The sequence below is a fragment of the Salvelinus alpinus genome, chromosome 3 (assembly GCF_045679555.1).
Source record: "Salvelinus alpinus chromosome 3, SLU_Salpinus.1, whole genome shotgun sequence".
Lineage (NCBI taxonomy): Eukaryota > Metazoa > Chordata > Actinopteri > Salmoniformes > Salmonidae > Salvelinus > Salvelinus alpinus.
This window is the reverse complement of record NC_092088.1, coordinates 1,120,215-1,143,036: the sequence shown is the minus strand read 5'-3', so window position 1 is coordinate 1,143,036 and position 22,822 is coordinate 1,120,215. Positions and strand designations below refer to the sequence as shown.

At 45.0% G+C, this 22,822-nt stretch overlaps 1 protein-coding gene across 10 annotated transcripts in view; it reads right to left on the bottom strand.

The window, feature by feature from the left end:
* Positions 1-22,822, bottom strand: part of LOC139569908 (uncharacterized) — a 215,956-nt gene that overhangs the window by 92,954 nt on the left and 100,180 nt on the right. For 6 of the 10 annotated variants that reach the window (XM_071391238.1, XM_071391246.1, XM_071391242.1 and 3 more), the window contains 3 exons: positions 19,139-22,087; positions 15,220-15,477; positions 14,725-14,796 (listed from right to left, as the gene is read on the bottom strand). In XM_071391238.1, the coding sequence (XP_071247339.1) occupies positions 14,725-14,796; positions 15,220-15,477; positions 19,139-22,087 (3,279 nt within the window). The remainder of the gene's footprint in view (positions 1-14,724; positions 14,797-15,219; positions 15,478-19,138; positions 22,088-22,822) is intronic. The other 4 variants (XM_071391244.1, XM_071391245.1, XM_071391241.1 and 1 more) reach the window with 3 other exon arrangements.

Sequence of the window (22,822 nt, the reverse complement as noted above, 5' to 3'; positions counted from 1 at the left end):
CAGACAGATTAACTATCTGGAGACCTGGCCTAGAATAGACAGACAGATTAACTATCTGGAGACCTGGCCTAGAATAGACAGACACATTAACTATCTGGAGACCTGGCCTAGAATAGACAGACACATTAACTATCTGGAGACCTGGCCTAGAATAGACAGACACATTAACTATCTGGAGACCTGACCTAGAATAGACAGACACATTAACTATCTGGAGACCTGGTCTAGAATAGACAGACACATTGACTATCTGAAGACCTGGTCTAGAATAGACAGACATTTTAACTATCTGGAGACCTGGCCTAGAATAGACAGACACATTAACTATCTGGAGACCTGGCCTAGAATAGACAGACAGACACATTAACTATCTGGAGACCTGGCCTAGAATAGACAGACACGTTAACTATCTGGAGACCTGGCCTAGAATAGACAGACAGATTAACTATCTGGAGACCTGGTCTAGAATAGACATACACATTAGCTATCTGGAGACCTGGCCTGTAATAGACAGACAGATTATCTATCTGGAGACCTGGCCTAGAATAGACAGACACATTAACTATCTGGAGACCTGGTCTAGAATAGACAGACACATTAACTATCTGGAGACCTGGCCTAGAATAGACATACACATTAACTATCTGGAGACCTGGCCTAGAATAGACAGACACATTAACTATCTGGAGACCTGGCCTAGAATAGACAGACACATTAACTATCTGGAGACCTGGCCTAGAATAGACAGACACAATAACTATCTGGAGACCTGGTCTAGAATATACAGACACATTAACTATCTGGAGACCTGGTCTAGAGTAGACAGACAGACACATTAACTATCTGGAGACCTGGCCTAGAATAGACAGACACATTAACTATCTGGAGACCTGGCCTAGAATAGACAGACAGATTAACTATCTGGAGACCTGGCCTAGAATAGACAGACACAATAACTATCTGGAGACCTGGTCTAGAATAGACAGACACATTAACTATCTGGAGACCTGGCCTAGAATAGACAGACAGACAGACAGATTAACTATCTGGAGACCTGGCCTAGAATAGACAGACACATTAACTATCTGGAGACCTGGCCTAGAATAGTCAGACACATTAACTATCTGGAGACCTGGCCTAGAATAGACAGACACATTAACTATCTGGAGACCTGGCCTAGAATAGACAGACACATTAACTATCTGGAGACCTGGCCTAGAATAGACAGACAGACAGACAGATTAACTATCTGGAGACCTGGTCTAGAATATACAGACACATTAACTATCTGGAGACCTGGTCTAGAGTAGACAGACAGACACATTAACTATCTGGAGACCTGGCCTAGAATAGACAGACACATTAACTATCTGGAGACCTGGCCTAGAATAGACAGACAGATTAACTATCTGGAGACCTGGCCTAGAATAGACAGACACAATAACTATCTGGAGACCTGGTCTAGAATAGACAGACACATTAACTATCTGGAGACCTGGCCTAGAATAGACAGACAGACAGACAGATTAACTATCTGGAGACCTGGCCTAGAATAGACAGACACATTAACTATCTGGAGACCTGGCCTAGAATAGTCAGACACATTAACTATCTGGAGACCTGGCCTAGAATAGACAGACACATTAACTATCTGGAGACCTGGCCTAGAATAGACAGACACATTAACTATCTGGAGACCTGGCCTAGAATAGACAGACACATTAACTATCTGGAGACCTGGCCTAGAACAGACAGGCACATTAACTATCTGGAGACCTGGCCTAGAATAGACAGACACATTAACTATCTGGAGACCTGGTCTAGAATAGACAGACACATTAACTATCTGGAGACCTGGCCTAGAATAAACAGACACATGAACTATCTGGAGACCTGGCCTAGAATAGACAGACACATTAACTATCTGGAGACCTGGCCTAGAATAGACAGACACATTAACTATCTGGAGACCTGACCTAGAATAGACAGACACAATAACAATCTGGAGACTTGGCCTAGAATAGACAGACAATAACTATCTGGAGACCTGGTCTAGAATAGACAGACACATTAACTATCTGGAGACCTGGCCTAGAATAGACAGACACATTAACTATCTGGAGACCTGGTCTAGAATAGACAGACACATTAACTATCTGGAGACCTGGCCTAGAATAGACAGACACATGAACTATCTGGAGACCTGGCCTAGAATAGACAGACAGATTAACTATCTGGAGACCTGGCCTAGAATAGACAGACAGATTAACTATCTGGAGACCTGGCCTAGAATAGACAGACAGATTAACTATCTGGAGACCTGGCCTATAATAGACAGACAGATTAACTATCTGGAGACCTGGCCTAGAATAGACAGACACATTAACTATCTGGAGACCTGGCCTAGAATAGACAGACACATGAACTATCTGGAGACCTGGCCTAGAATAGACAGACAGATTAACTATCTGGAGACCTGGCCTAGAATAGACAGACACATTAACTATCTGGAGACCTGGCCTAGAATAGACAGACACATTAACTATCTGGAGACCTGACCTAGAATAGACAGACACATTAACTATCTGGAGACCTGGTCTAGAATAGACAGACACATTAACTATCTGGAGACCTGGCCTAGAATAGACAGACAGACAGACAGATTAACTATCTGGAGACCTGGTCTAGAATATACAGACACATTAACTATCTGGAGACCTGGTCTAGAGTAGACAGACAGACACATTAACTATCTGGAGACCTGGCCTAGAATAGACAGACACATTAACTATCTGGAGACCTGGCCTAGAATAGACAGACAGATTAACTATCTGGAGACCTGGCCTAGAATAGACAGACACAATAACTATCTGGAGACCTGGTCTAGAATAGACAGACACATTAACTATCTGGAGACCTGGCCTAGAATAGACAGACAGACAGACAGATTAACTATCTGGAGACCTGGCCTAGAATAGACAGACACATTAACTATCTGGAGACCTGGCCTAGAATAGTCAGACACATTAACTATCTGGAGACCTGGCCTAGAATAGACAGACACATTAACTATCTGGAGACCTGGCCTAGAATAGACAGACACATTAACTATCTGGAGACCTGGCCTAGAATAGACAGACACATTAACTATCTGGAGACCTGGCCTAGAACAGACAGGCACATTAACTATCTGGAGACCTGGCCTAGAATAGACAGACACATTAACTATCTGGAGACCTGGTCTAGAATAGACAGACACATTAACTATCTGGAGACCTGGCCTAGAATAAACAGACACATGAACTATCTGGAGACCTGGCCTAGAATAGACAGACACATTAACTATCTGGAGACCTGGCCTAGAATAGACAGACACATTAACTATCTGGAGACCTGACCTAGAATAGACAGACACAATAACAATCTGGAGACTTGGCCTAGAATAGACAGACAATAACTATCTGGAGACCTGGTCTAGAATAGACAGACACATTAACTATCTGGAGACCTGGCCTAGAATAGACAGACACATTAACTATCTGGAGACCTGGTCTAGAATAGACAGACACATTAACTATCTGGAGACCTGGCCTAGAATAGACAGACACATGAACTATCTGGAGACCTGGCCTAGAATAGACAGACAGATTAACTATCTGGAGACCTGGCCTAGAATAGACAGACAGATTAACTATCTGGAGACCTGGCCTAGAATAGACAGACAGATTAACTATCTGGAGACCTGGCCTATAATAGACAGACAGATTAACTATCTGGAGACCTGGCCTAGAATAGACAGACACATTAACTATCTGGAGACCTGGCCTAGAATAGACAGACACATGAACTATCTGGAGACCTGGCCTAGAATAGACAGACAGATTAACTATCTGGAGACCTGGTCTAGAATAGACAGACAGATTAACTATCTGGAGACCTGGCCTAGAATAGACAGACAGATTAACTATCTGGAGACCTGGCCTAGAATAGACAGACACATTAACTATCTGGAGACCTGGCCTAGAATAGACAGACACATTAACTATCTGGAGACCTGGCCTAGAATAGACAGACACATTAACTATCTGGAGACCTGACCTAGAATAGACAGACACATTAACTATCTGGAGACCTGGTCTAGAATAGACAGACACATTGACTATCTGAAGACCTGGTCTAGAATAGACAGACATTTTAACTATCTGGAGACCTGGCCTAGAATAGACAGACACATTAACTATCTGGAGACCTGGCCTAGAATAGACAGACAGACACATTAACTATCTGGAGACCTGGCCTAGAATAGACAGACAAATTAACTATCTGGAGACCTGGCCTAGAATAGACAGACAGATTAACTATCTGGAGACCTGGTCTAGAATAGACAGACACATTAACTATCTGGAGACCTGGCCTAGAATAGACAGACACATTAACTATCTGGAGACCTGGCCTAGAATAGACAGACACATTAACTATCTGGAGACCTGGTCTAGAATAGACAGACACATTAACTATCTGGAGACCTGGCCTAGAATAGACAGACAGATTAACTCTCTGGAGACCTGGCCTAGAATAGACAGACACATTAACTATCTGGAGACCTGGTCTAGAATAGACAGACACATTAACTATCTGGAGACCTGGCCTAGAATAGACAGACACATTAACTATCTGGAGACCTGGCCTAGAATAGACAGACAGACACATTAACTATCTGGAGACCTGGCCTAGAATAGACAGACACATTAACTATCTGGAGACCTGGCCTAGAATAGACAGACACATTAACTATCTGGAGACCTGGCCTAGAATAGACAGACACATTAACTATCTGGAGACCTGGCCTAGAATAGACAGACACATTAACTATCTGGAGACCTGGCCTAGAATAGACAGACACAATAACTATCTGGAGACCTGGCCTAGAACAGACAGACACATTAACTATCTGGAGACCTGGCCTAGAATAGACAGACACATTAACTATCTGGAGACCTGGCCTAGAATAGACAGACACATTAACTATCTGGAGACCTGGCCTAGAATAGACAGACACATTAACTATCTGGAGACCTGGTCTAGAATAGACAGACACATTAACTATCTGGAGACCTGGCCTAGAATAGACAGACACAATAACTATCTGGAGACCTGGCCTAGAATAGACAGACACATTAACTATCTGGAGACCTGGGCTAGAATAGACAGACACATTAACTATCTGGAGACCTGACCTAGAATAGACAGACACAATAACAATCTGGAGACCTGGCCTAGAATAGACAGACAATAACTATCTGGAGACCTGGTCTAGAATAGACAGACACATTAACTATCTGGAGACCTGGCCTAGAATAGACAGACACATTAACTATCTGGAGACCTGGTCTAGAATAGACAGACACATTAACTATCTGGAGACCTGGCCTAGAATAGACAGACACATGAACTATCTGGAGACCTGGCCTAGAATAGACAGACAGATTAACTATCTGGAGACCTGTTCTAGAATAGACAGACAGATTAACTATCTGGAGACCTGGCCTAGAATAGACAGACAGATTAACTATCTGGAGACCTGGCCTAGAATAGACAGACAGATTAACTATCTGGAGACCTGGCCTAGAATAGACAGACACATTAACTATCTGGAGACCTGGCCTAGAATAGACAGACACATGAACTATCTGGAGACCTGGCCTAGAATAGACAGACAGATTAACTATCTGGAGACCTGGTCTAGAATAGACAGACAGATTAACTATCTGGAGACCTGGCCTAGAATAGACAGACAGATTAACTATCTGGAGACCTGGCCTAGAATAGACAGACACATTAACTATCTGGAGACCTGGCCTAGAATAGACAGACACATTAACTATCTGGAGACCTGGCCTAGAATAGACAGACACATTAACTATCTGGAGACCTGACCTAGAATAGACAGACACATTAACTATCTGGAGACCTGGTCTAGAATAGACAGACACATTGACTATCTGAAGACCTGGTCTAGAATAGACAGACATTTTAACTATCTGGAGACCTGGCCTAGAATAGACAGACACATTAACTATCTGGAGACCTGGCCTAGAATAGACAGACAGACACATTAACTATCTGGAGACCTGGCCTAGAATAGACAGACACATTAACTATCTGGAGACCTGGCCTAGAATAGACAGACAGATTAACTATCTGGAGACCTGGTCTAGAATAGACATACACATTAACTATCTGGAGACCTGGCCTGTAATAGACAGACAGATTATCTATCTGGAGACCTGGTCTAGAATAGACAGACACATTAACTATCTGGAGACCTGGCCTAGAATAGACATACACATTAACTATCTGGAGACCTGGCCTAGAATAGACAGACACATTAACTATCTGGAGACCTGGCCTAGAATAGACAGACACATTAACTATCTGGAGACCTGGCCTAGAATAGACAGACACAATAACTATCTGGAGACCTGGTCTAGAATAGACAGACACATTAACTATCTGGAGACCTGGTCTAGAGTAGACAGACAGACACATTAACTATCTGGAGACCTGGCCTAGAATAGACAGACACATTAACTATCTGGAGACCTGGCCTAGAATAGACAGACAGATTAACTATCTGGAGACCTGGCCTAGAATAGACAGACACAATAACTATCTGGAGACCTGGTCTAGAATAGACAGACACATTAACTATCTGGAGACCTGGCCTAGAATAGACAGACACATTAACTATCTGGAGACCTGGCCTAGAATAGACAGACAGATTAACTATCTGGAGACCTGGCCTAGAATAGACAGACACATTAACTATCTGGAGACCTGGCCTAGAATAGACAGACACATTAACTATCTGGAGACCAGGCCTAGAATAGACAGACACATTAACTATCTGGAGACCTGGCCTAGAATAGACAGACACATTAACTATCTGGAGACCTGGCCTAGAATAGACAGACAGACACATTAACTATCTGGAGACCTGGTCTAGAATAGACAGAGAGACACATTAACTATCTGGAGACCTGGCCTAGAATAGACAGACACATTAACTATCTGGAGACCTGGCCTAGAATAGACAGACACATTAACTATCTGGAGACCTGGTCTAGAATAGACAGACACATTAACTATCTGGAGACCTGGCCTAGAATAGACAGACACATTAACTATCTGGAGACCTGGCCTAGAATAGACAGACACAATAACTATCTGGAGACCTGGTCTAGAATAGACAGACACATTAACTATCTGGAGACCTGGTCTAGAGTAGACAGACAGACACATTAACTATCTGGAGACCTGGCCTAGAATAGACAGACACATTAACTATCTGGAGACCTGGCCTAGAATACACAGACAGATTAACTATCTGGAGACCTGGCCTAGAATAGACAGACACAATAACTATCTGGAGACCTGGTCTAGAATAGACAGACACATTAACTATCTGGAGACCTGGCCTAGAATAGACAGACACATTAACTATCTGGAGACCTGGCCTAGAATAGACAGACAGATTAACTATCTGGAGACCTGGCCTAGAATAGACAGACACATTAACTATCTGGAGACCTGGCCTAGAATAGACAGACACATTAACTATCTGGAGACCAGGCCTAGAATAGACAGACACATTAACTATCTGGAGACCTGGCCTAGAATAGACAGACACATTAACTATCTGGAGACCTGGCCTAGAATAGACAGACAGACACATTAACTATCTGGAGACCTGGTCTAGAATAGACAGAGAGACACATTAACTATCTGGAGACCTGGCCTAGAATAGACAGACACATTAACTATCTGGAGACCTGGCCTAGAATAGACAGACACATTAACTATCTGGAGACCTGGTCTAGAATAGACAGACACATTAACTATCTGGAGACCTGGCCTAGAATTGACAGACACATTAACTATCTGGAGACCTGGTCTAGAATAGACAGACAGATTAACTATCTGGAGACCTGGTCTAGAATAGACAGACAGATTAACTATCTGTAAATGTTGCAGATGTTGCAGTTTAGAGAGTAGATTTTGTAACGGCAGTAGTATAGAGTGTCAATGTAGTATAGAGTTTAAAAGTTGTAGTGTCTGTAGTATAGAGTTTAAATGTTGTATTGTTTGTAGTATAGAGTTTAAATGTTGTTGTGTATGTAGTATGGTCCCGGGTGACCACTCCTGGCCAGCGTTTCCATCTCGGAGCAAGCATCAATTAGTCTGAAGCTAGCCCGGCCAGGGCTCCTGTGCTACCACCGAAGCCCACTCCTGGGCTACAATATCCGGACCCCTTCTACTGCCGGTATGGGGCACGGAACCCCGCCGATCCTCTACGACTGGAATACCGACATAATCTGCCCGAGGATTCCAACAGGTCCCTCAGGCGCGACGTCCGCTGAAGGCCCATTCTGCTAACCTGCTAGGCCTGCTAGCTACCTAGAGCTACCTGGAATCCTACTAATTCCACGACTGGTCTATCACCGTCACCGCACGAAGAGGCAAAACAGACTTACCCCCATTGCGACGTCCCCCAAAGGCTAACTTGCTAACCCCGGTCTGCTAACTGCTAACTTGCTAGCCCCGGTCTGCTAACTGCTAGCTTGCCTGCCCCGGTATGCTAACTGTTAGCTTTCCTGCCCCGGTCTGCTAACTGCTAGCTTGCCTGCCCCGGTCTGCTAACTGCTAGCTTGCCTGCCCCGGTCTGCTAACTTCTTGCTTTCTAACACGGTCTGCTAAATGCTAGCTTGCCAGCCCGGTCTGCTAACTGCTAGCTTGTTTAGCCCCGGCCTACTAACTGTTAGCATCGGCCTGCTAACTGTCTGAATCGCCGTGTCCCCAGTCAGCCCAACCACTCACTGGAACCATATGTTCACTTGGCTACGCTTAATATCAATATGCCTCGTCCATTACTGTCCTGGTTAGTGATTACTGTCTTATTTCACTGTAGAGCCTTTAGCCCTGCTGAATATGCCTTAACCAACCATGGTGTTCCACCTTCTACAAATGCGATGACATCACCTGGTTTAAACATCTCTAGAGACTATATCTCTCTCATCATTACTCAATGCCCAGGTTCACCTCCAATGTACTCACATCCTACCTTAACTTTGTCTGTACATTATGCCTTGAATCTATGCTATCGAGCCCAGAAACCTGCTCCTTTTACTCTCTGTTCCAAACGTGCTAGACGGCCAGTTCTTATAGCCTTTAGCCGTACCCTTATCCTACTTCTCCTCTGTTCCTCTGGTGATGTAGAGGTTAATCCAGGTCCTGCAGTGCCTAGCTCCACTCCTACTCCCCAGGTGCTCTCATTTGTTGACTTCTGTAACCGTAAAAGCCTTGGTTTCATGCATGTTAACATTAGAAGCCTACTCCCTAAGTTTGTTTTACTCACTGCTTTAGCACACTCTGCCAACCCGGATGCCTTAGCCGTGTCTGAATCCTGGCTTAGGAAAACCACCGAAAACCCTGAAATCTCCATCGCTAACTATAACATTTTCCGCCAAGATACAACTGCCTAAGGGGGCGGTGTTGCAATCTACTGCAGAGATAGCCTGCAGAGTTCTGTATTACTATCCAAATCTGTGCCGAAACAATTCGAGCTTCTACTTCTAAAAACTCTTTCCAGAAACAAGTCTCTCACTGTTGCCGCTTGCTATAGACCTCCCTCTGCCCCCAGCTGTGCCCTCGATACCATATGTGAATTGATTGCCCCCCATCTATCTTCTGAGCTCTTTGCTACTAGGTGACCTAAACTGGGACATGCTTAACACCCCGGCCATCCTACAATCTAAGCTTGATGCCCTCAATCTCACACAAATTATCAATGCACCTACCAGGTACAACTCCAAATCCGTAAACACAGGCACCCTCATAGATGTCATCCTAACCAACTCGCCCTCCAAATACACCTCTGCTGTTTTCAATCAAGATCTCAGCGATCACTGCCTCATTGCCTGCATCCGTAATGGGACTGCGACCAAACGACCACCCCCCATCACTGTCAAACGCTCCCTAAAACACTTATGCGAGCAGGCCTTTCTAATCGACCTGGCCGGGGTATCCTGGAATGACATTGACCTCATCCCGTCAGTAGATGATGCCTGGTTATTCTTTAAAAGTGCTTTCCTCACCATCTTAAATAAGCATGCCCCATTCCAAAAATGTAGAACTAGGAATAGATATAGTCCTTGGTTCACTCCAGACCTGTCTGCCCTCGACCAGCACAAAAACATCCTGTGGCGTTCTGCATTAGCATCAAATAGCCCCCGTGATATGCAACTTTTCAGGGAAGTCAGGAACAAATATACACAGGCAGTTAGGGAAGCTAAGGCTAGCTTTTTCAAACAGAAATTTGCATCCTGTAGTACAAACTCAAAAAAGTTCTGGGACACTGTAAAGTCCATGGAGAATAAGAGCACCTCCTCCCAGCTGCCCACTACTCTGAGACTAGGAAACACTGTCACCACCGATAAATCCACTATAATTGAGAATTTCAATAAGCATTTCTCTACGGCTGGCCATGATTTCCACCTGGCTACCCCTACCCCGGTCAACACCTCCACAGCAACCCGCCAAAGCCCCCACCATTTCTCCTTCACCCAAATCCAGATAGCTGATGTTATCAAAGAGCTGCAAAATCTGGACCCCTACAAATCAGCCGGGCTAGACAATCTGGATCCTCTCTTTCTAAAATTATCTGCCGAAATTGTTGCAACCCCTATTACTAGCCTGTTCAACCTCTCTTTCGTATCATCTGAGATTCCCAAAGATTGGAAAGCTGCCGCGGTCATCTCCCTCTTCAAAGGGGGAGACACTCTAGACCCAAACTGCTACAGACCTAAATCTATCCTACCCTGTCTTTCTAAGATCTTCGAAAGCCAAGTTAACAAACAGATTACCGACCATTTCGAATCCCACCGTACCTTCTCCGCTATGCAATCTGGTTTCAGAGCTGGTCATGGGTGCACCTCAGCCACGCTCAAGGTCCTAAACGACATCATAACCGCCATCGATAAGAGACATTACTGCGCAGCCGTATTCATTGACCTGGCCAAGGCTTTCGACTCTGTCAATCACCACATTCTTATTGGCAGACTCGACAGCCTTGGTTTCTCAAATGATTGCCTCGCCTGGTTTACCAACTACTTCTCCGATAGAGTTCAGTGTGTCAAATCGGAGGGCCTGTTGCCCGGACCTCTGGCAGTCTCTATGGGGGTACCACAGGGTTCAATCCTCAGGCCGACTCTCTTCTCTGTATACATCAATGATAATGCTCTTGCTGCTGGTGATTCTCTGATCCACCTCTACGCAGACAACACCATTCTGTATACTTCTGGCTCTTCTTTGGACACAGTGTTAACTAACCTCCAGACGAGCTTCAAAGCCATACAACTCTCTTTCCGTGGCCTCCAACTGCTCTTAAACGCAAGTAAAACTAAATGTATGCTATTCAACCGATCACTGCCCGCACCTGCCCGCCCGTCCAGCATCACTACTCTGGACGGCTCGGACTTAGAATACGTGGACAACTACAAATACCTAGGTGTCTGGTTAGACTGTAAACTCTCCTTCCAGACTCACATTAAGCATCTCCAATCCAAAATGTAATCTAGAATCGGCTTCCTCGCTTCATACTCGTCGCCAAACCCACTGGCTACAGGTTATCTACAAGTCTCTGCTAGGTAAAGCCACGCCTTATCTCAGCTCACTGGTCACCATAGCAGCACCCACGCGTAGCACGCGCTCCAGCAGGTATATCTCACTGGTCACCCCCAAAGCCAATTCCTCCTTTGGTCGTCTTTCCTGCCAGTTCTCTGCTGCCAATGACTGGAACGAACTGCAAAATCTCTGAAGCTGGAAACACTTATCTCCCTCACTAGCTTTAAGCACCAGCTGTCAGAGCAGCTCACAGATCACTGCACCTGTACATAGCCCATCTATAATTTAGCCCAAACAACTACCTCATCCCCTACTGTATTTATTTATTTTGCTCCTTTGCACCCCATTATTTATATTTCTACTTTGCATATTCTTCTACTGCAAATCTACCATTCCATTGTTTTACTTGCTATATTGTATTTAGCTTGCCACCATGGCCTTTTTTTGTCTTTACCTCCCTTATTTCACCTCATTTGCGCACATTGTATATAGACTTATTCTTCTACTGTATTATTGACTGTATGTTTGTTTTACTCCATGTGTAACTCTGTGTTGTTGTATGTGTCGAACTGCTTTGCTTTATCTTGGCCAGGTCGTAGTTGTAAATGAGAACTTGTTCTCAACTAACCTGGTTAAATAAAGATGAAATAAAAATAAAAGTATAGAGTGTAAATGTACTACAGAGTATAAATGTAGTATAGAGTTTAAATGTAGTGTAGAGTGTAACTAGAGTATAGAGTGTAAATGTAGTGTAGAGTGTAACTATAGTATAGAGTGTAAATGTACTACAGAGTATAAATGTAGTACAGAGTTTAAATGTTGTTGTACAGATTGTAACTGTAGTATCGAGATGAAATATTGTAGTGTAGAGTGTAACTATAGTATAGTGTAAATGTTGTAGTATAGAGTGTAACTATAGTATAGAGTGTAAATGTTGTAGTGTAGAATGTAACTATAGTATAGAGTGTAAATATTGTTGTATAGAGTGTAAATGTATTATAGAGTGTAAATGTAGTGTAGAATGTAACTATAGTATAGAGTGTAAATGTATTATAGACTGTACATGCAGTATAGAGTGTAAATATTGTAGGGTAGAGTGTACATTTTGTAATATAGAATTTAGAGTATAAATGTAGTATTGAGAGTAAATGTAGTATGGAGTGTAACTGTAGTATAGAGTGTAACTGTACTATAGAGTGTTCTGTTATAATCTCCACCCGGCACAGCAAGAAGAGGACAGGCCACCCCTCATAGCGTGGTTCCTCTCTAGGTTTCTTCCTAGGTTTTGGCCTTTCTAGGGAGTTTTTCCTATCCACCGTGCTTCTACACCTGCATTGCTTGCTGCTTGTGGTTTTAGGCTGGGTTTCTGTACAGCACTTTGAGATATCAGCTGATGTAAGAAGGGCTATATAAATACATTTGATTTGATTTGATCTATAGTATACATTGTAAATGGTATCCTTTTTAGGCTAGGGGGCAGTATTCGGAATTTCGGATGACTGACATGCGCAAAGTAAACTGCATGTTACTCAGGCCCAGAAGCTAGGATATGCATATAATTGGAAGCATTGGATAGAAAACACTGAAGTTTCTAAAACTGTTACAATATTGTCTGTGAGTATAACAGAACTGATATGGCGAATCCATCCAGGAAATGGGATTTTTTTGATGTGAGTGGTTTTCCATTGAAAGCCTATTGGCTATATAAGAGTTTAAGGCCCAGATTGCAGTTCCTATGGCTTCCACTAGATGTCATCAGTCTTTAGACATGGTTTCAGGCTTGTTTTCTGAAAAACGGCGAAGAAAAATACATTTTGGTCAGGGGACTGGGGAAGCATGCAGTACTGGTTTGCGTGCGTGACTGTGTGCCCGCTCTTCGTGCTTTTTCCTTTCTATTGAATACGCTATTGTTCAGTTGAAATATTATCGATTATTTAGATAATTGACAACCTGAGGATTAATTATTAACATCGTTTGACATGTTTCGATAAACTTTACTGGTACTATTAGGATGTATTCGTCTGCATGTTTTGACCGCCTTTGAGCCAGTGGATTACTGAACAAAACGCGCCAACATAACAGAGTTTTTGGGATATAAAGAGAGACTTTATCGAACATAACAACCATTTATTGTGTAGCTGGGACCCTTTGGATTGCCAACAGAGGAAGATCTTCAAAGGTAAGTGATTTATTTTATCGCTATTTCTGACTTTCGGATGACTGACATGTCTTTGATTGGCTGGAAAATGTTTGTATGCTTTTGTACGCGGGGCGCTGTCCTCAGATAATCGCATGGTATGCTTTTGCCGTAAAGCCTTTTTGAAATCTGACAAAGTGGCTGGATTAACAAGTTCATATTTTAACCGATGTATAACACTTGATTTTCATGAATGTTTATTATTACTATTTTTGTAATTTGAATTTGGCGCTCTGCAATTTCACCGGATGTTGTCGAGGTGGGACGCTAGCATCCCAATGAGCCCAAATTATACTATAGAGTGTACATTATAGAGTGTGAATGTTGTAGTGTAGAGTGTAAATATAATATAGAGCAGGGCTGCCCAGCCCTCTTCCTGGAGATCTACTGTCCTGTAGGTTATCAGCCCAGCCCTCTTCCTGGAGATCTACTGTCCTGTAGGTTTTCAGTCCAACCCTCTTCCTGGAGATCTACCGTCCTGTAGGTTATCAGTCCAACCTTCTTCCTGGAGATCTACCGTCCTGTAGGTTATCAGTCCAACCCTCTTCCTGGAGATCTACTGTCCTGTAGGTTATCAGTCCAACCCTCTTCCTGGAGATCTACTGTCCTGTAGGTTATCAGTCCAACCCTCTTCCTGGAGATCTACTGTCCTGTAGGTTTTCAGTCCAACAGTTTCCAGTAGTATAGATTGTAACTATAGTATAGAGTTTAACTATAGTATAGAGTGTAACTATAGTATAGAGTGTACCTATAGTATAGAGTGTGAATGTGGTACAAAGTGTAAATGTAATATAGAGTGTAAATGTTGTGTAAATGCAATATCTGTAGCATTGTTCTCCTCTCACCTTCTTCCCTCCCAGCTGCAGCGTGTGTTTCCTCTCCAGGGTTCCCTCCATCGTCTGCAGCTCAGACCCATTCTGATGACAGGGTTGAACGAAATACATGACCAAAGAGATCAAACATCCCAATATCAGCCAGAGATCAATACATCCCAATATCAGCCAGAGATCAATACATCCCAATATCAGCCAGAGATCAATACATCCCAATATCAGCCAGAGATCAATACATCCCAATATCAGCCAGAGATCAACACTGACTAACTAGATGACTAATGAGATGACTAACCAGATGGCTAACTAACTGACTAACTAACTGACTAACTAGTTGACTAACTAGAGGACTAACTAGACTAACTAGTCGACTAACTAGACTAACTAGATTACTAACTAGATTGCTAACCAGGTGACTAACTAGTTGACTAACTAGAGGACTAACTAGAATAAACAGATGACTAACTAGCTGTATGACTGTGTTGTCTTTTCCTCCTGGTCTCTCACCATAGTGCCACATCGCCCCCCTGTGGCCAGTTTCTGTCCCTGCTGCTCCTGGTCTCTCACCATAGTGCCACATCGCCCCCCTGTGGCCAGTTTCTGTCCCTGCTGCTCCTGGTCTCTCACCATAGCGCCACATCGCCCCCCTGTGGCCAGACTCTCTCCCTGCTTTTCCATGACACCCTCCAGAGTGACACAACAATCAGCTCGCTGATTGCTTCTGTCCAGACCCATGTGGACAGACAGCAGGCTCATTGATGGGTCCTGGAGAGAGGGGAGAGGTCCTCTCAGGGTTAAGACTGACATTCACTGAGTTTAGTGAACGCATTTACAATGAGTTTAATGAACTTATTTACACTGAGTTTAATTAACTTATTTACACTGAGTTTAATGAACTTATTTACAAGTATTTGCTGAATGGAGGCATTTTTGTCTGCTACTGACCATAAGAGAAAATTGATAACAGTTGTAAATAAAAAGAGTGAAACAGTGATAAGAGATACAACTGAGATGCAGTAGAAACAGTAGAGTAGAGACAACAGAGTAGAGACAACAGAGTAGAGACAGTAGAGTAGAGACAACAGAGTAGAGACAACATAGTAGAGACAACAGAGTAGAGACAGTAGAGTAGAGACAGTAGAGTAGAGACAACAGAGTAGAGACAACAGAGTAGAGACAGTAGAGTAGAGACAACAGAGTAGAGACAACAGAGTAGAGACAACAGAGTAGAGACAGTAGAGTAGAGACAACAGAGTAGAGACAACAGAGTAGAGACAACAGAGTAGAGACAGTAGAGTAGAGACAACAGAGTAGAGACAACAGAGTAGAGACAACAGAGTAGAGACAGTAGAGTAGAGACAGTAGAGTAGAGACAGTAGAGTAGAGACAATAGAGTAGAGACAACATAGTAGAGACAACAGAGTAGAGACAGTAGAGTAGAGACAACATAGTAGAGACAACAGAGTAGAGACAGTAGAGTAGAGACAGTAGAGTAGAGACAGTAGAGTAGAGACAGCAGAGTAGAGACAACAGAGTAGAGATAGCAGAGTAGAGACAACAGAGTAGAGACAACAGAGTAGAGACAGTAGAGTAGAGACAGTAGAGTAGAGACAACAGAGTAGAGACAGTAGAGTAGAGACAACAGAGTAGAGACAACAGAGTAGAGTCAGTAGAGTAGAGACAGTAGAGTAGAGACAACAGAGTAGAGACACCAGAGTAGAGACAGTAGAGGCAGTAGAGGCAGTAGAGACACTAGAGACAGTAGAGTAGAGACAGCAGAGTAGAGACAGCAGAGTAGAGACAGTAGAGTAGAGACAACAGAGTAGAGACAGCAGAGTAGAGACAGTAGAGTAGAGACAGCAGAGTAGAGACAACAGAGTAGAGACAACAGAGTAGAGACAGTAGAGTAGAGACAGTAGAGTAGAGACAGTAGAGTAGAGACAGTAGAGTAGATACAGCAGAGTAGAGACAGCAGAGTAGAGACAGTAGAGTAGAGACAGTAGATTAGAGACAGTAGAGTATAGACAACAGAGTAGAGACAACATAGTAGAGACAACAGAGTAGAGACACCAGAGTAGAGACAGTAGAGTAGAGACAGTAGAGTAGAGACAACAGAGTAGAGACAGCAGAGTAGAGACAGTAGAGTAGAGACAGTAGAGTAGAGACAACAGAGTAGAGACAGTAGAGTAGAGACACCAGAGTAGCGACAGCAGAGTAGAGACAGCAGAGTAGAGACAACAGAGTAGAGACAGTAGAGTAGAGACAGCAGAGTAGAGACAGTAGAGTAGAGACAGTAGAGTAGAGACAGCAGAGTAGAGACAGCAGAGTAGAGACAGCAGAGTAGAGACAGTAGAGTAGAGACAACAGAGTAGAGACAGTAGAGTAGAGACAGCAGAGTAGAGACAGCAGAGTAGAGACAGTAGAGTAGAGACAACAGAGTAGAGACAACAGAGTAGAGACAGCAGAGTAGAGACAGTAGAGTAGAGACAACAGAGTAGAGACAGCAGAGTAGATACAGCAGAATAGAGACAGCAGAGTAGAGACAATAGAGTAGAGACAACATAGTAGAGACAACAGAGTAGAGACAGCAAAGTAGAGACAGTAGAGTAGAGACAGAGTAGAGACAATAGAGTAGAGACAACAAAGTAGAGACAACAGAGTAGAGACAGCAAAGTAGAGACAGTAGAGTAGAGACAGAGTAGAGACAACAGAGTAGAGACAGCAGAGTAGAGACAGTAGAGTAGAGACAACAGAGTAGAGACAGCAGAGTAGAGACAACAGAGTAGAGACAACAGAGTAGAGACAGTAGAGTAGAGACAGCAGAGTAGAGACAACAGAGTAGAGAAAACAGAGTAGAGACAGTAGAGTAGAGACAACAGAGTAGAGACACCAGAGTAGAGACAGTAGAGTAGAGACAGTAGAGTAGAGACAGTAGAGTAGAGACAACAGAGTAGAGACAGCAGAGTAGAGACAGCAGAGTAGAGACAGCAGAGTAGAGACAGCAGAGTAGAGACAGTAGAGTAGAGACAGTAGAGTAGAGACAACAGAGTAGAGACAGCAGAGTAGAGACAGCAGAGTAGAGACAGCAGAGTAGAGACAGCAGAGTAGAGACAGCAGAGTAGAGACAGCAGAGTAGAGACAGTAGAGTAGAGACAGTAGAGTAGAGACAACAGAGTAGAGACAGCAGAGTAGAGACAGCAGAGTAGAGACAGCAGAGTAGAGACAGTAGAGTAGAGACAACAGAGTAGAGACAGCAGAGTAGATACAGCAGAGTAGAGACAGCAGAGTAGAGACAATAGAGTAGAGACAACATAGTAGAGACAACAGAGTAGAGACAGCAAAGTAGAGACAGTAGAGTAGAGACAGAGTAGAGACAATAGAGTAGAGACAACAAAGTAGAGACAACAGAGTAGAGACAGCAAAGTAGAGACAGTAGAGTAGAGACAGAGTAGAGACAACAGAGTAGAGACAGCAGAGTAGAGACAGTAGAGTAGAGACAACAGAGTAGAGACAGCAGAGTAGAGACAACAGAGTAGAGACAACAGAGTAGAGACAGTAGAGTAGAGACAGCAGAGTAGAGACAACAGAGTAGAGACAACAGAGTAGAGACAGTAGAGTAGAGACAACAGAGTAGAGACACCAGAGTAGAGACAGTAGAGTAGAGACAGTAGAGTAGAGACAGTAGAGTAGAGACAACAGAGTAGAGACAGCAGAGTAGAGACAGCAGAGTAGAGACAGCAGAGTAGAGACAGTAGAGTAGAGACAGTAGAGTAGAGACAGTAGAGTAGAGACAGCAGAGTAGAGACAGCAGAGTAGAGACAGCAGAGTAGAGACAGTAGAGTAGAGACAGTAGAGTAGAGACAGCAGAGTAGAGACAGTAGAGTAGAGACAGTAGAGTAGAGACAGCAGAGTAGAGACAGCAGAGTAGAGACAGCAGAGTAGAGACAGTAGAGTAGAGACAGTAGAGTAGAGACAGCAGAGTAGAGACAGTAGAGTAGAGACAGTAGAGTAGAGACAGTAGAGTAGAGACAGTAGAGTAGAGACAGCAGAGTAGAGACAGTAGAGTAGAGACAGCAGAGTAGAGACAGCAGAGTAGAGACAACAGAGTAGAGACAGTAGAGTAGAGACAGCAGAGTAGAGACAGTAGAGTAGAGACAACAGAGTAGAGACAGCAGAGTAGAGACAGTAGAGTAGAGACAGTAGAGTAGAGACAGTAGAGTAGAGACAGTAGAGTAGATACAGCAGAGTAGAGACAGTAGAGTAGAGACAGCAGAGTAGAGACAGTAGAGTAGAGACAGCAGAGTAGAGACAACAAAGTAGAGACAGCAGAGTAGAGACAGTAGAGTAGAGACAACAGAGTAGAGACAGTAGAATCTCACTGATCTCAGAGGTCAAAGTCAGTGAGCCTGTCAAAAGTAGACCTCACCTTTGGACCGCCTGTGTCCTCCATCTTCTCCTCCTCATCTTCTTCCACCTCCTCTTCCTCCTCTTCTCTATACTGGTAGATATATCTCTTCTGGTCCTCTATTTCCGGTAGCTTGACTGGGTCTTCTGCCGTTTCATTGACCAGTGCTGTGGTCCTCCAGGGTTGGTCCTGAACAGGGAAAGCTGCCCAGGACCTCCTGTCTCTGTTAGCCAGGATAGGGAGCTCTTCTCTGGAGTTAGGGTCTTGGCTAAAGCCCTGGTCCTGGTTGTACCCCAGTAGGGTTTGGAGGGAGGAGGGGAGTGTGAATTCAGCCACTATAAGGTTAGGGGCAGAGGCTGTTATCAGCTTTCTGTAGGGGGGAGCCTGGGGCTGGTCCTGGGGGGGTGAGAGGGGGTCTGTGGTCAGTCCTGGGGGGTTGCTACTTCCCCCCTCCTCTTGGTGTGGCTGGTACATGATGTCAGAGGAGATACTCTGTCTGTAGCCATTGCTATGGTTCCAGATGTCCTCCAGCTCCTCCTCTAACTCCTCAAACTGCTGATGGTCTGGATGGACGATGAGGTCAGGGTGGACCGGGTCAGAGTTGAGTTCTGTCTCTGTCTGGTGGTCTGGATGGACGATGAGGTCAGGGTGGACCGGGTCAGAGTCGAGTTCTGTCTCTGTCTGGTGGTCGGGGTGTCTGTTTCTGGGTGTTGTTTTTGTCTCTGGGTGAGCAGGAGCTGTGGTTGCTGCGGGGTTTTCCCTGGGTCTGGACACAGCTTCCATACGCCCCACCTCCAGAGACACTAGCCTCCCCAACACAGTCCTCCTGGGCCGGGGCTCTTGGGGAACGTCAGGTGCATTGAGCTTCAAGCTCCCAGAGTTGGAGACACCAGAGATGCCAGAGTCCATAGAGTCTTCCATCATACTCCCCAACCCACTGATCTTCAGATCCACAACCATCTGAGAAGCCTGGCAGGTCTCCTGGAGGTCAACACTCGCTCTATGGGTCTTCAACCTATGATGGTACTGGTGTCGATTGAGGTCCTGAATGAGGCTCTCATGGTTCTGATAGGCTGAGGAGGGACTGGAGTCCTTGCTCTTTACAATGGGACTTCTACTAACCATGGCCCTTTCCATGTAATTGTAATGGTCTCGGTTCATTGGAACGGGACTCTTTGGGCAATAAGCTGTGATTGGTGGTTGCTTGCTGGAGACGAACTCCGACCACTCCTGCTCAGGCTCCTGGTGTACGGTCTGGATCTGTGATAGGGATAGGTCATCGCTTGGTACGTTCTGATCCCAGTCCTCATCCAGGGCGGGAGGAGGAGGAAAATCTGTATCTAGATTAGACAGAGGCTCCATCTGAATGGCCTGTGTCTGTGGCTTTGTCTGTTTCAGTATTTGTGTCTGTATCTGTGTCTGTAGTGGTTGTGTCTGTATCTGTGTCGGTAGTGGTTGTGTCTGTATCTGTGTCGGTAGTGGACGTGTCTGTATCTGTGTCGGTAGTGGACGTGTCTGTGTCTGTGTCTCTGTCTGTATCTGTGTTGGTAGTGGACGTGTCTGTATCTGTGTCTCTGTCTGTATCTGTGTCGGTAGTGGACGTGTCTGTATCTGTGTCGGTAGTGGACGTGTCTGTATCTGTGTCGGTAGTGGACGTGTCTGTATCTGTGTCAGTGGTGGTTGTGTCTGTATCTGTGTCGGTAGTGGTTGTGTCTGTATCTGTGTCAGTATTGGACGTGTCTGTATCTGTGTCATTAGTGGACGTGTCTGTATCTGTGTCAGTATTGGACGTGTCTGTATCTGTGTCAGTGGTGGTTGTGTCTGTATCTGTGTCGGTAGTGGACGTGTCTGTATCTGTGTCAGTGGTGGTTGTGTCTGTATCTGTGTCATTAGTGGTTGTGTCTGTATCTGTGTCGGTAGTGGACGTGTCTGTATCTGTGTCAGTGGTGGTTGTGTCTGTATCTGTGTCAGTAGTGGATGTGCCTGTATCTGTGTCAGTAGTGGTTGTGTCTGTATCTGTGTCAGTAGTGGTTGTGTCTGTATCTGTGTCAGTAGTGGTTGTGTCTGTATCTGTGTCATTAGTGGATGTGTCTGTGTCAGTAGTGGTTGTGTCTGTATCTGTGTCATTAGTGGATGTGTCTGTGTCAGTAGTGGTTGTGTCTGTATCTGTGTCATTGTTTCATATCTGTCAGTAGTGACGGCCTCATTGTCTGGTGCTCTGTGTGTGTCTGAGGGAGAGGAGCGGGTATGTTTGAAAGAGCTGAGGGCTGCATGTGTCTCTGTGTGAGGGTTGGGATTGAGGTTTGGGTTGGGGGTCCCCCTGTGTTCTGGGAGTCCTATAGTGATGACGTCCTGTATACTGGGGATCAACCTCATGTCTTTGGAGAGGTCGAAGGTCAAAACAGACCCCAGAGACAGGAACCTGCAGTGGCTCCTCACCTGGCCCCTGGGTGGAGCTATAGAGACTGCCTCTGTCACTGCATAGGGGCTGACAGTGTAGACCCCAGAACATTCATCTTCAATATCCCTGGCCAATGGGTTATCCATGTAGTCCACGAGTTCCACCCCCTGCCCTGGCCCCACCCCCTCGGCCTTTAATAGGCTCTTCTTCTTCCTCCGGCCCTCCTTCATTGGCCAGGTCTGGGTGTCGTACAGCGTGATTGGCTGGGGTGCAGCTTCAGCAGGACATGCCACCTCTATCTGCTCCTCCCCCTCTACAACCATGATTTTCTGAATGGTGTGGCGGCCAGCATCTCTCTTCCTTCTCCTCTTCTTCTTGCTCCTTCTCTTCAGACTAGAGAAGATGGAGGTGTTCTTGGGCAGAGAGGAGGAGAAAGAGACGCAGGGATGAGGAGGCCCGGAGGAGGAGGAGGAGGAGGAGGAGGAGGAGGAGGGGGATGAAGAGGAGGAGGTCTTGGTGTGGAGGCGGGGCAGTAAAATACTCTCATATGCTGAGGTCATGTTGTTGTCCTTTAAATAGAGGAGGAGAGAACAGACAGGTTAGGAGAGGAGAGGAGGAGTTAGGAGTGGAGGAGAGAACAGACAGGTTAGAAGAGGAGGAGATAGGAGTGGAGGAGAGAACAGACAGGTTAGGAGAGGAGAGGAGGAGATAGGAGTAGAGGAGAGAACAGACAGGTTAGGAGAGGAGAGGAGGAGATAGGAGTGGAGGAGAGAACAGACAGGTTAGGAGAGGAGGAGATAGGAGTGGAGGAGAGAACAGACAGGTTAGGAGAGGAGGAGATAGGAGTGGAGGAGAGAACAGACAGGTTAGGAGAGGAGAGGAGGAGATAGGAGTGGAGGAGAGAACAGACAGGTTAGGAGAGGAGGAGATAGGAGTGGAGGAGAGAACAGACAGGTTAGGAGAGGAGGAGATAGGAGTGGAGGAGAGAACAGACAGGTTAGGAGAGGAGGAGATAGGAGAGAACAGACAGGTTAGGAGAGGAGGAGATAGGAGTGGAGGAGAGAACAGACAGGTTAGGAGAGGAGAGGAGGAGATAGGAGTGGAGGAGAGAACAGACAGGTTAGGAGAGGAGAGGAGGAGATAGGAGTGGAGGAGAGAACAGACAGGTTAGGAGAGGAGGAGATAGGAGTGGAGGAGAGAACAGACAGGTTAGGAGAGGAGGAGATAGGAGTGGAGGAGAGAACAGACAGGTTAGGAGAGGAGAGGAGGAGATAGGAGTGGAGGAGAGAACAGACAGGTTAGGA